General features: G+C 39.8%; 1 protein-coding gene across 1 annotated transcript in view; it reads left to right on the top strand.

The window, feature by feature from the left end:
- AP3S1 (adaptor related protein complex 3 subunit sigma 1) overlaps positions 1–12,601 on the top strand; it is a 62,088-nt gene that overhangs the window by 35,338 nt on the left and 14,149 nt on the right. Inside the window, exon 4 of the mRNA XM_029941139.1 lies at positions 4,459–4,530. Within this exon, the coding sequence (XP_029796999.1) occupies positions 4,459–4,530 (72 nt within the window). The remainder of the gene's footprint in view (positions 1–4,458; positions 4,531–12,601) is intronic.

Raw genomic sequence — 12,601 nt, 5'->3', positions numbered from 1 at the left:
TCGTATGTTTTGAAGAGGACCAGTTTCCTTTTATCAGATGTGTTTCGGGCACTTTATCAAAATTATTTAACTAAATCTGTGAGATGATCCAGAAAGGTAGGTAGCTTTATCTCCGTGTCCCACCTCTCAGATTTGGAGGAGCAGGTGATGGTCAGGCTTCCAGAGCCAGGTCGCAGCAGAGGAGGACCTGGAGCGAGGTCTGTCTGGTTTCCTCACTGCTGGACCCTACTTTCTCCCTGGCAGCTCGTATTGTTTGCTTCTCCACGGCTCGTCAGTGGCGCGCTTAACACTACCGAGAAAATTGTTTTTCACTTTGCCCGGCTTAGTCTTCCACATGGATTCAGTGGGTTCTGCCCATCTTTTCTAAGTGTACATAAGGGACGGGAAGTATTTAGACAGATTTTCACCAGGATAGTCATCTTCTGATGGCTAAAAGAAACTGGGTTGTAGTATAAACCATTGGATTTGGAAAATACAAGCAGGAAAAATAAAGGCATATTCAAACTTGATTCTGCTAAGTAGGTCTGATAATGATTTTATTTATTTATTTTTTAAATTTTTAGTAGATTCCATGCCCACGTGGGGCTTGAACTCACAACCCTGTGAAGAAGAGTCACATGCTCTACCAGCTGAGCCAGCCAGGCCTAATAATGATTTTAAATTAAGGAAGATTAGATTAAGTCATGCGAGACACAAAAATCAGTTTTACTGGATTTAATCGAAACATGAAAGATAAAACAGTAAAGCTTTATTTTCTTCTGGGAGAATATCTTCCTGATGTTACTGTAGGCAAAGATTTCTTAAATTGGACATAAAAGATTTACCTTAGAGATGGTGATAAATTGGAAAATACTGAAAATGAAAACTTCCAAGAATGGCAGTAGGAGAATAAAAAGTCAAGCCACAGAGTAGGAGAAGCTGTCTCTAATACGTATAGATGACAGGACTGTATCTAGAATAATTGAAGAATTTTAGACACTAGCAAGAAAGACTGGTGCAAAAGTGAGAAGTCTCGAGCAGACATCACAGAGAAAGATCTAAATGGCTGATAAATAGGAAATGGTGCTCAATGTCATTATAGCCATCAGGGAAATAAAAACTGATGTTACCGTGACATACGGCCACATATCCATGAGGATGGTTAACATTAAGAGATGGACAACATAATGTGCTGACAGGAGTATGCGGTTGTGGGGACTCGCATGTGCTGCTCTGTGGAGTATAAAGCTTTAGAATTGCTTTGGAAGTCTGTTTGAGGCATCTGCTACTCTGTGACCCCCAATATGCTGTGACCCCGCACATGAATGTGCATGCATTCAGTATGTATGTGTGCATCCATTCAGTAATAGATATGAATTAGAATATTCTTAGCAGTGCTGATGGCTCCGTACCGGACACAAACCCAACTGCCAACAGCATAGTGGGTAAGTCCATTATGGTATATTCATGCAATGGCATACTGCAGATGAGGATGAATGAGCTATTGGGTAATAATTGAATCTCACAAAAATATTGATGAATAAAAGGCACCACTCACAAAAGGTGACATACGACCTCATATAATATTGTTCAGAAACAGGCAAAACAGATCTGTAGTATTAGATCTGTATCAGAAAGAAAGTGATTGGGGTGCCTGGGGGGCTCAAGTTGGTTGAGCGTCTGACTTCAGCTCAGGTCATGATCTCAGGGTTCGTGGGTTCAAGCCCCACCTTGGGCTCTATGCTGACAGCTCAGAGCCTGGAGCCTGCTTCGGATTCTGTGTCTCCCTCTCTCTTTGCCCCTCCCCTGCTCATGCTGTGTCTCTCTGTCTCTCAAAAATAAATGTTAAAAAAAAGAAAGAAAGTGATTACTTTTGATGGTGATGGTGACTAAGTGAAGTAGGAGGGGCTTCTGCAGTGCTGGTAATATTCCAACACTTGATTCGGGTGTGGGTTACACAGGTATGTTTACTTTGTGAAAATTCATCACGTGGTATACATTGTTGTGGTTTGTGTATTTCTGTGCATGTATGTTAGGCTTTAGGAAAAACTTACTGGGGTGAGGGCAGAACTGAAATGGCTGTACTTCCTATAACTTATTTAACTGTGATGTTATAAATTGGAATTCAGACCATTTCCAACTTAAAGACATGGTTTCAAAAGCAAATATTTTCTTTTTTATCAATGGGAAACGTGTTTTTCTTCTTCTCCCATTTTTACTTCTCCTAAGAAGTTCATGTTTGTTCAACTCTTGGTTCAAGCAATGTTATTCCATTCAGTGCTTATAACAAGAAATCGCTATAAAAAGAAGGAAAATGAATCTGAATTAGTTTCAAGGAGAATCCATAAGGTCATTCCAGGTAGCATGTCACTGAGATCTTGAGGAGAAATAGATAAAGTTGGAAGTTTGCGTGGATATTATTTATTTCCTACCTACCTGAAAGCTGAAATAGACTGGAAACTCACTTGAGGCTGACCCGTATATGCTCCACACTCGGTTGTCTGAATAATTTGCCTTCTCAAAAATGAACTTGTTGAGTAAAACTGCATATTCTTGGTTACTTACAGACCTCTTACTTCTCTTCGTGACTTTGGTCTAAGTCAGGGGCCAATAAATTACACCAGGTCAAGTCCAGCTTGCTCCACCTTTTTGTAAAGTTTTGTTGGAGCAGAGCCATGCTCATTGTTTAAACAGGTTGGTTGGTTGGTTGGTTTGTTTTGAGAGAGAGAGAGAGAGACAGCACGTGAGCAGGGGAGGAGCAGAGAGAGAGGGAGACACAGAATCTGAAGCAGGCTCCAGGCTCTGAGCGGTCAGCACAGAGCCTGACGTGGGGCTCGAAACTGGGAGATCATCACTTGAGCCCAAGTCAGACGCTTAACCGGCTGAGCCACCCGGGCGCCCCTGAGAGATACTGATTATAGTCCTACAGTTCCTTGTTTACAATGTTTTCACCTGTCTTACCCGTGTGCATGGATGGAAGCAACCTTGGGTTGTGGATCTGTGTGAATTGGCCTGAGGTGGGAGCAGTTTAGCAAGATGCCTGCTGTTTCCATTTTCTCCTTGTCCTACAGGATCACCTGTGAATAAAGTAACCCTACATTTCCATTCGTGAGGAACAGTCCTGCTTTGTATCTTTTGTTCCAGACTTTTAAGAAATTATGATAACATTGCATACTATTAAAATTCAATAATGATAAAAATTTTAGCTGCTCCATTTTACTCATCATGCCCCCAGTTTGTATGGTGAGTTACGTGGTCCTTCTGTCTCTGACAGTAACCTTTGAGAAGGGTGGTGGGAATAGAGATGGGAACAGAGTGACACCCTATGCAGGGGAATTTCAGAGATTAATTTTTGAAAGTTTGTGTCAGAGGCCTTCAAGACCATCTCATTGATTTGCTAGGATTCACAGGACTCCGAAGCCACTATGCTCATGGTTAGGGTTTATTACAATAGTGAGAAACAGGAAAATCATCAAAAGCACATTGAGGGCATGTCTGGAGAAAGCCAGGCGCAAGCGTCAAGGTGTCCCTTCCCACTAGAGTCACGTGAGGTATGTTTTAATTCCCCCAGAAATGGTATGTGCAGTGTGTTCACAGTCAGGGACGTCATCCCTGGCCTGTGTGCCAGGAGTTTTGTTGGGGGTCCGTCACATAGGCGTGTAGCACCATGGTGACTGACCCTATGTGACTGACCTTACTTATGTAAGTTCTAGAACCTCAGAGATAAAGAGATGTTCATCATAAATCACATCGTTAGCATAAACAGTTGGTTCAGACTGGCATACCGGGCAGCCCAAGGACTCAGGCATGCCAGAACATGCTTACCAGAACTGTACTAGGGCTCAGAGCTCTGCTCCCAGGAGCGAGTCAAGGGCTAGTCTGGTCAACAGCCCATTTATGAGGAACTTGTAGGTTTTGAGCATCAAAGGTTTGCTGCGTTAACTCTTACCCCCACAGGGTCCTACATGGTGTTCAAACCAGAGTTGAACTCAGGTAAGTCTGATTCCAAAGTCTTTGCTCTTGCCATAAATAATTTTGAGCAATCTTTTATACTGAATTGCTTATTATAAACTCTGGCTGCATTAGATGTGGTAGGTACTTGGACTATGTCTATCTATCATGATAAAGATTTCCTATAAGCTTTCTTTTTTCCTCACATGAAGATAGGGAGCCTGAATGGAGTGTTTTTTCAGTCCTTTTAAAGTAATGGTGCTAAGAATTTCTAGTTCTTAGTTATTTTTAGCAGAGTTTATTTTGTTTTGTATGTTCACGTATTGAAACGTAGTTTTCATGAGGAATAGTCTAAAATTATTCCTGTTGCACTTAGCAGCGTATTTAATTTAAAACAGAAATGTGTTAGTGGAGTTTAGAAAAGTGTTAGTTCACATTTAAGAATTGTCTCCTTTGTGGATGACAGATTTGAATTAATTTATGCAGTTCTCAAGATCTTTTAACCTTTTTTCTTTTCTTTTTCTTCAGGTATTTGTGGAAACGTTAGACAAGTGTTTTGAAAACGTCTGTGAACTGGATTTAATTTTCCATGTAGACAAGGTACTCTTTCTGTATTGTTAAATCTAAATGCTGTATCTGAGAAAAATGTTAATTTGCACCTGTCAAAGTAAAAATGGATTTAGCGAATAATACTATATTCCTTGATTTATTTAGTATAACTAATAAATTATGTTTACATGTTTACTGTGAGCAAGGCACTGTGCTTGGTGAAGATTCAGCCCCTGCCCGAATGAATCCACATCTAGAGGAGGAGACAGTGGTGTTAACTAAGTAGCAGTGTGTTGAGTGTTATGGGAACACAGCTGTCCCACCTGCCTCTGCCCAGAGGATGTGAGTGGAGGAGATCACACTGAATTGGGTTTTTAAGGACTAGTAGGTGCTTCCCTGACAGAATTGGAGAGGACGGCTCTTGAGGGAGACATATAAAATGCAAGCTTTTGATGTATGTGGAGGTGATTGGTATGGATTGGGAGCCCTAATTTAAGTGTCTTTAGTGCCATGGATCTCGGACTTTGTTCTGAAGCGATTTAATATTTTTAATCAGAAAATACTGTATTGGCATTTATTGTTACTTTGTACATTGGTTTTTGGGTTGTTGTTGTTGTTGTTGTTGTTTTGCAAGATCATTTTTTCCTACATTATGAAGATTGGATTGGTAGGTGGGAAATTAAAGGCAGGGAAATCCGTTAGGAATCTGAGGGGTCCCAGAGAGAAGAGAAGTAAGACAGTAAAGTAGGGATGCAGGACAGAGAGTTGCAGGACGTGATGATCCACTGAAAGCTGGAGGTGAGAGGAGGGAAGGATTCCTGAACTTTGTAGGCAGTTTTACCTGGTGCTGGTGATAGGGAATTTCAGCAGGATTTCACTTTTACCATATATAGGTTTTTTTCTGTATTAAGCTTGTATAATGTAACAAGGTTTTTTGGGGGTGGTTTTTGTTTTTGTTTTTTTTTTAGTTTATTTTTGAGAGACAGAGTGTGAGCAGGAGAGGGACAGAGAGGGAGGGAGACACAGAATCCAAAGCAGGCTCCAGGCTCCGAGCTGTCAGCACAGAGCCCAATGTGGGCCTTGAACTCACAAACCACAAGATTATGACCTGAGCTGAAGTCAGATGCTTTACAGACTGAACCACATGGGTATCTGTAACAAGTTGTTTTGAATAATTAAGCCATTAGATAAAACAGTCTAAAATAATATGCTTAAAATTTTAGCAGAAAAGGTGATTTTTAAAAATCAACTTTATTGAGGTGTAATTCACACACACCAAAATTCAGCATTAACAAAGTTTTTTTTTTAACTTTTACTTATTTTTGAGAGAAAGAGACACAGAGCACAAGCTGGGGAGGGGCAGAGAGAGAGGGAAACACAGAATCTGAAGCAGGCTCCAGGCTCTATGCTGATAGCACAGAGTGTGATGCGGGGCCCAAACCCACAAACTGCAAGATCATGACCTGAGCCGAAGGAAGTCTGACAGTTAGCCAACTGAGCTGCCCACACGCCCCCAAAATTCAGCAGTTTTAAGCGTACAGTTAATTAGTCCTGGAAGATGTATATAGTTAGGTGACTGCTACCACATTCAACATACAGCACAAGGAATAGAATGCATTTTACTATATTTGAATCACCAAAGAATATTATTATTAACCAATCCTCTAGGTCATATTTTTCATATACTAAACGACTTGATTTTGGACAGAGAACTTAAACCTGATATTTTTAAGAGTCTGTTTTTAGTTTTTCTCGAATTACCATCTCTTATGGTTTTTCACACTTACAAAGACTTCTGTTATTTGTAGGCATTAGGGTTTGCAGTATTCAAAATTATGTTTTGGTACATGATTAAATGCTTAAAAATGATTAAAATCCTTCAAAAGACTATTCAGAATTATTAGTTTATGTAATACATCTAGCAATTTCTTAAGAAAATTGAGAAATCTGTTAGAAACATTGTAGTAAAAGTAAAGTTCTCACATTTGTACTAGAGAATAAAAGATCTCTGTAATAGGGTAATTAAGTTCCACTTATCTACAGATTCCATACATGGCACGCAGGTTTTTAGAATTTCTTTTTTTTTTTTTTGTTAACGTTTATTTTTGAGAGACAGAGAGAGACAGTGCAAGCGGACGCGAGGCAGAAAGAAAGGGAGACACAGAATCAGAAGCAGATTCCAGGCTCCGAGCTGTCAGCATAGAGCCTAACGCAGGGCTCGAACCCACGGACCTTGAGATCATGACCGGAGCCCAAGTCGGATGCTTAACCTACTAAGCCACCCAGGCGCCTCTTAAAGCTTCTATTTTACATTGATATACATTCATTTAAGAAAAATCAGAAAAAAGAGCTAAGTGGCAAGTAAATAGAAGCCATTTCAATTTAAGAGGCTGCCTAATGTTAAAAGAAAAACTGAGGCATATTAAGAGTTTTATCAGCTTATTTGAACAAAACTGATTCGAATTGGGCAGCGCCAATTCACCACCAGGAGTGAGAGGAGAGGAGGCCGAAGCAAAGCCAGGGACTTACCTGACTGATTAGAACTCAAGCCGCTCTGGGGCGCCTGGGTGGCTCAGTCGGTTGAGCATCTGGCTTCAGCTCAGGTCATGATCTCACAGTTCGTGGGTTCGAGCCCTGTGCTCTGTGCTGGCGGCTAGCTCAGAGCCTGGAGCCTGTTTCGAATTCTGTCTCCCTCTCTCTCTGACCCTCCCCAACTCATGCTGTTTCTCTCTGTCTCTCAAAAATAAATTAAAAAACACTAAAAAAAATTATTAAAAGAAAAAACAAACTCAAGCCGCTCTATTATTGGAAAAGTTGGGCTGGCTGTGATTGGTTATCTTTAGGTTTTAATTTCTTAACCTTGCGACATTTACAGGCATAGGCTTTAGTTTGCTTACTTAGGCTGTTAGATATTAGAACCACCTCACTCTCAATGTTTAATGAACACTAGAGTTAACCTTTTAGAGTATTATATTTCTAGATTTTTTTTGTACAAATAAGGGCAGACTCAAGTACGTCTTTAAGACCAACGAAAACGGAATCCTACAGTATATATAGTATGTGTATCCTGTTCCTTTTGTACAACAGTGTATCACTATTTTAGAACCCGCCAAAATTACCCAAATCTCTTCTTTCTGGGCCAAGCTCTTGTTTTCAGTGCAATGAGATAAAAGCTTCAGGATAGCAGGGCCTTTCCTCTCCCTCCCTTCTCTCTAAAACAATGCTAGTCTTGTTCTCAGCCCTTCCGTGAAAGTAGGATTGTTTGCAGCTCTTCAGCTGCCCTGGGCCTCCCCCAGTCAGGGGTCTCCTCGCCAGCTCAGCTCAGGTTTCCTTAGGGGCAGGTACAGAATTTTGCTCACAGCCCTCAGGCTGCTTTTGGACCCAACTGGTTAGGTGAAGGGAGGAAGTTGTAAAGATTACCCCTTCTGTTTTCAACGAGGATGGGCTGGTTTATGCTACAGTTTAAGAAATACCAGAATATTTCTCATTCATGCAGTATGTTTGTCATGTTCCATATACCTTCATTCTGGGACCCGCAGTAGCAAAGCTGTCGCTGTCTGGAGCTTCGTCAGTTTCTACGTCACAGGGAGGAGCTTTTATGAGCAGATTGATCTGCTTCTCAGAGTGATAGTTTGATCAGATGTTTTGCTGCTGCACACGTGCATCACTCATTTGCTAGCCTCAGTATGCCACTCTGCACATGGCCCACTGCCCAGCCCCTAAGCCAGTGTCTTCCTTTACTGTATCTTCATTGTATCTTATTACGAATCTAAGTCCTTCTTCTGGATCAGCCACATAACCTAACACTGTAGTCACCCTCAGGTGGAGGGACAGCCTCACCGCCCAGAACTGGTTTGGATGTGGAGACATCCACACGTACACCAAGACCTTCTGATCTGAAGCCGTTTCTTATGCACATAGGAGGGGTTTAAAAAAATTTTTTTTTAATTTTTTTTATTTTTATTTATTTATTTTTTAATGTTTTATTTATTTTTGATACAGAGAGAGACAGAGCATGAGAGGGGGAGGGGCAGAGAGAGAGAAGGAGACACAGAACTGGAAGCAGGCTCCAGGCTCTGAGCTAGCCATCAGCACAGAGCCCGACGCGGGGCTCGAACCCACGAACGTGAGATCTGACCTGAGCCGAAGCCGGAGGCTTAACCGACTGAGCCACCCAGGCGCCCCAGGAGGGTTTTTTTTTTTTTAAGTAATAGTAAAGTCCTATTATTTGATTAAGAAAGCATGGAAAGAAATAATCATTATTATAAGCAGTAGACTCTCTGGTTTAAAAGAGGAGGGAAAGAATATAAATAAAGTTTGATCAAATCAACCAACTTTATGTTGAAAAATGAAAGTAACTTAAATGAAAATTTAAAATAGATATTGAGCACACTAAGTGTGAACTAAATGAATTAAAAGAGAGATGATGGGTTTAAATGGCACAGTTATATAGGAAAGGCAGGGTAAATTCTAAATTATTCCCCTCTATTGATGGGTTTCCCTAACAGTTCAGTTCCCTAATAACCGCCAAAACTTATTCTTTCTTTCTTTTTTTTTTAATACCCTGTAACATAGGAATTTGAACATAATTGATTTGTTTTAATCCACTGAAGATATTACTCTTTTGGATGCTCAGATTGCCCTTTCTTTGGCCCATGGGAGCCCCTTCAGGTCGTCTCCTGAGTCCTTTTGCTGTTCCCTCCCTCCATGGACCTGGACAGCTGTTTTGTGTTCTGGTACAACTGGGTGTTACAGACTCACTTTCTTCATTTCCTCCCCTAGACATGTTGTCAGCCATTCCATCTAGGAGCTCTGATTCCTTTTAGTGGGAGATGGTATATGGACTAGAGGCGCTCATAATTACAAGGCTGGTCATTGTTTCTAGGCCTTTTCAATGGAGAGAGCATCTTGCATGTTTTCTGTCCTGCCCTTGAGTCACCTATTTCTTCAAGGAACCCTGCTCCCTTTTAGCAGACAGTGATGTTTAGAAATGATGGTCTTGGCACCTTGTTACTCCTGGTTCTCTGAACCCAGCTGGAAAATAGATGTAGATACCTACGTGGGCGCCCACAGGCACCCTAACCTATTTCTAAATATTCATATATATCAGACATCACTGAGTTCTTCTTAATACCTCAGAGTCTAGTGCAACGCTGCAGAATTTATTCTAGCCTTTTCCTTTTCTGTATTTGCAATTTGCTACTCTGACAGTGAAAGATTATGCTGATTATTCTCATTCTTGGTATTCCCATTATTCATGATGCATTTAGTTATTTGCTCAATTCTTCCTTTCTGTAATCAAATTCCTGGCCGGGCTGTTGGAAAGCTAAACTCCAGACGTGCTCTCCACTCTTCCCTGCCAGCACCAGCCCCAGGCCCCGGGGACCCCGGCACTTGGCCCCAGACACACCAGCCCCTATCCTGTCAACTGAGCAAGTTGTTAGAGAGTCAGTTCTGATAAAGTTTGCAATGAATAAAGTATTAGAAAAATCAGCTTAGGTGATTTGAAAAACAACTCCATAGAATTTCTAGAAGAGGTAAAAACTGTCAAATTAAAATTTTCAGAGGATGGGGTATATAAAGGTAGATTACACATATCTGAGTAAATGGAAAAATAGAACAAGTACATGATGCAGCATAAAAAACAAGAAAGAGTGAAAATATGGAAGATGGTTTACAGGTCAGGGAGGATAGAGCAAGAAAGGTCTAATGAACATTCTCCGTTTCAGAAGAATAAATTCTTATTTATTTCATAATATCTGAAACTATGGGAATTTGCCAGAATTAAGGAATGATATCAATCCACAGGTTAAAGAATCACAGGCAGAGAATAAATAAAAATAAATGTACATTTAGACTAATGATAGCACAATTGAAGGACAGAGAAAGCTCTTAAAATCATCCAGAAATAAACATTACCTTCACAAGAGCAGCGGTTAAATTGGGAAATGATTTCTCAACAGCAGCCACAGAAGTTAGAAGACAATGTATCGACAAAATAGCTGCCCAGCTGTAATTCTGAAGTTGGCGAAATATCTTACAAGACAATAAAGACTTTGTCAAAGAAAACTAATGAGGGAATTTGCTTCTAGCATGCCTTTCCCAAAAGAAATTCTAAAAGAAGGTACTTTACACCAAAGGAATTGTGAGATATCAGAAGAAGTGAGTTCCAGAAGGAAGAAGAACAAAGAAAGTTGTGAATGTGTGGGTGAGGATAAAAGAACATGGGCTGTTAAAGTCCTTGGGGTTTAATATGAGCAGAATTTGTAGCATTAAAATACAAGTCCCCAATAAACCATAAGCCGGGAAGGGGGAAAACGGAGTTGGAATAGTTTAAGATCTTTTTATGAGCAGCTCTGACTTTTATAATAAGCAGCTTTTAAAAAGGATTTCTTGGTATTCAGCCCAGAATATAGAATAGGAAGTAGAACAGCTTTCCAGCTTTTCCATCAGACTTGAATATTTTGAATTTTCAGATTTTGAAATATTCATATTCAGTGTTAGTATAAAATGCATCGTGTACCAAAATAGGTTTACTCTAACCCGTTATTTTGAATTACTATATCCATGTTGCTTTCCATTTGTTAATCGCTGACTTCATTATTATTAATATGTTATATCCCTTTCTTTTCTACTTTTGTCTTGACATTTGTACCAAAAATTTGAAAGGCTAACAAAATATACTACTAATTCCATTCAGAATTATTTTCCAAATTGTCATGCTTTAGAATTTTCTTTCATAACATGATATATGCTAGGTTGATACATTATAATGATATGTCACTACGATAATATAGTATGAAAGACATCAGTAGTTGGGGAAGGAGAGTATCTTTAGCAGCAGAACCTAGTTCACTGACTCAGTCTCAAGACATTATTAACCAGAGGACTATAAAACTGATTACTTTCTTAGCAAATACTTTATTTAAAAAAATTTTTTTTTAATTTTGGGTATGAGAGAGAACATGCATGTGAGCAGGGGAGGCATAGAAAAAGAGGGAGAGAGACCATACCAGGCATGCTCCACGCCCAGCACAGAGCCCAATGTAGCGCTCAGTCTCACGACCTTAAGACCATGACCTGAGCTGAAATCAGGAGTGGAGCACTCAACCTGCTGAGCCCGCGGACACCCCAGCAAATACTTCCTTAACGTTAATAACGTCAACGGTTCAGTTTTGATTTATATAACACTTTGGTATGTTAGATAGCCTGTTGGAGAATTATTATAGCAAAATTTAAAAATACTTACATTTTTATTTATTTTTTAATGTGTATTTTTGAGAGAGAGAGAAACAGAGTAGGGGAGGGGCAGAGAGAGAGGGAGACACAGAATCCAAATCAAGCTTCAGGCTCTGAGCTGTCACCACAGAGCATGACATGGGACTCAGACTCACAAGCAGAGCATATGACCTGAGCCGAAGTTGGATGCTTAACTGACTGAGCCACCCAGGAGCCCCTAAAAATACTTTTAGATTGGGGTGCATGAATGACTCATTCGATTGAGCATCCATTTCTTGACTTGGGCTCAGGTCATGATCTCACGGTTGTGGGATTGAACCCTACATCTCTGTCAGCACAGAGCCTGCTTGGGATTCTCTCTCTCCTTCTTTCTCTGCCACTTCCCCATTTGCACTCTCCCCCCCCCCAAAATAAATAAATAAAAACGTAAAAAATATTTTTAGACCTAATTAAATTTTGATAAATCCATTTTGAGAGGATATATCTCTGATTTTTTTTTTCTTGAAATCACCTCTAATGTCACTTTTTCTCATATCATAGATCCAATTAATCAGGAAATCCTAATGCATTTACTTTTCAGAATACATCCAGAACTAAGCTTTTTTTTAAATGTTGGCAGTACACCAGTAAACTCCAAAACATTGAAATTTTTTACTTAAGCTTTTTCGTTATATTTTATCTGGCAACCCTTGTGGGGCTAACATTGATGGGGAATATCATATTTCACTGACTCTAAAATAGTAGATTTCTCTCACATTTTAATACTTTTAAGATTGGAATGCATGTTATATTCTATACGTTGTCATAATTTAATTGGCAGTGTTTTTCCTTTTTAGTTATATGTAAAATAATGGTTTTTAAATAATATTTGTAGCTTAGATTT

Source organism: Suricata suricatta, chromosome 6 (assembly GCF_006229205.1).
Source record: "Suricata suricatta isolate VVHF042 chromosome 6, meerkat_22Aug2017_6uvM2_HiC, whole genome shotgun sequence".
In the NCBI taxonomy this organism is placed as follows: Eukaryota; Metazoa; Chordata; class Mammalia; order Carnivora; family Herpestidae; genus Suricata; species Suricata suricatta.
This window is presented reverse-complemented; position numbering and strand designations above follow the sequence as displayed.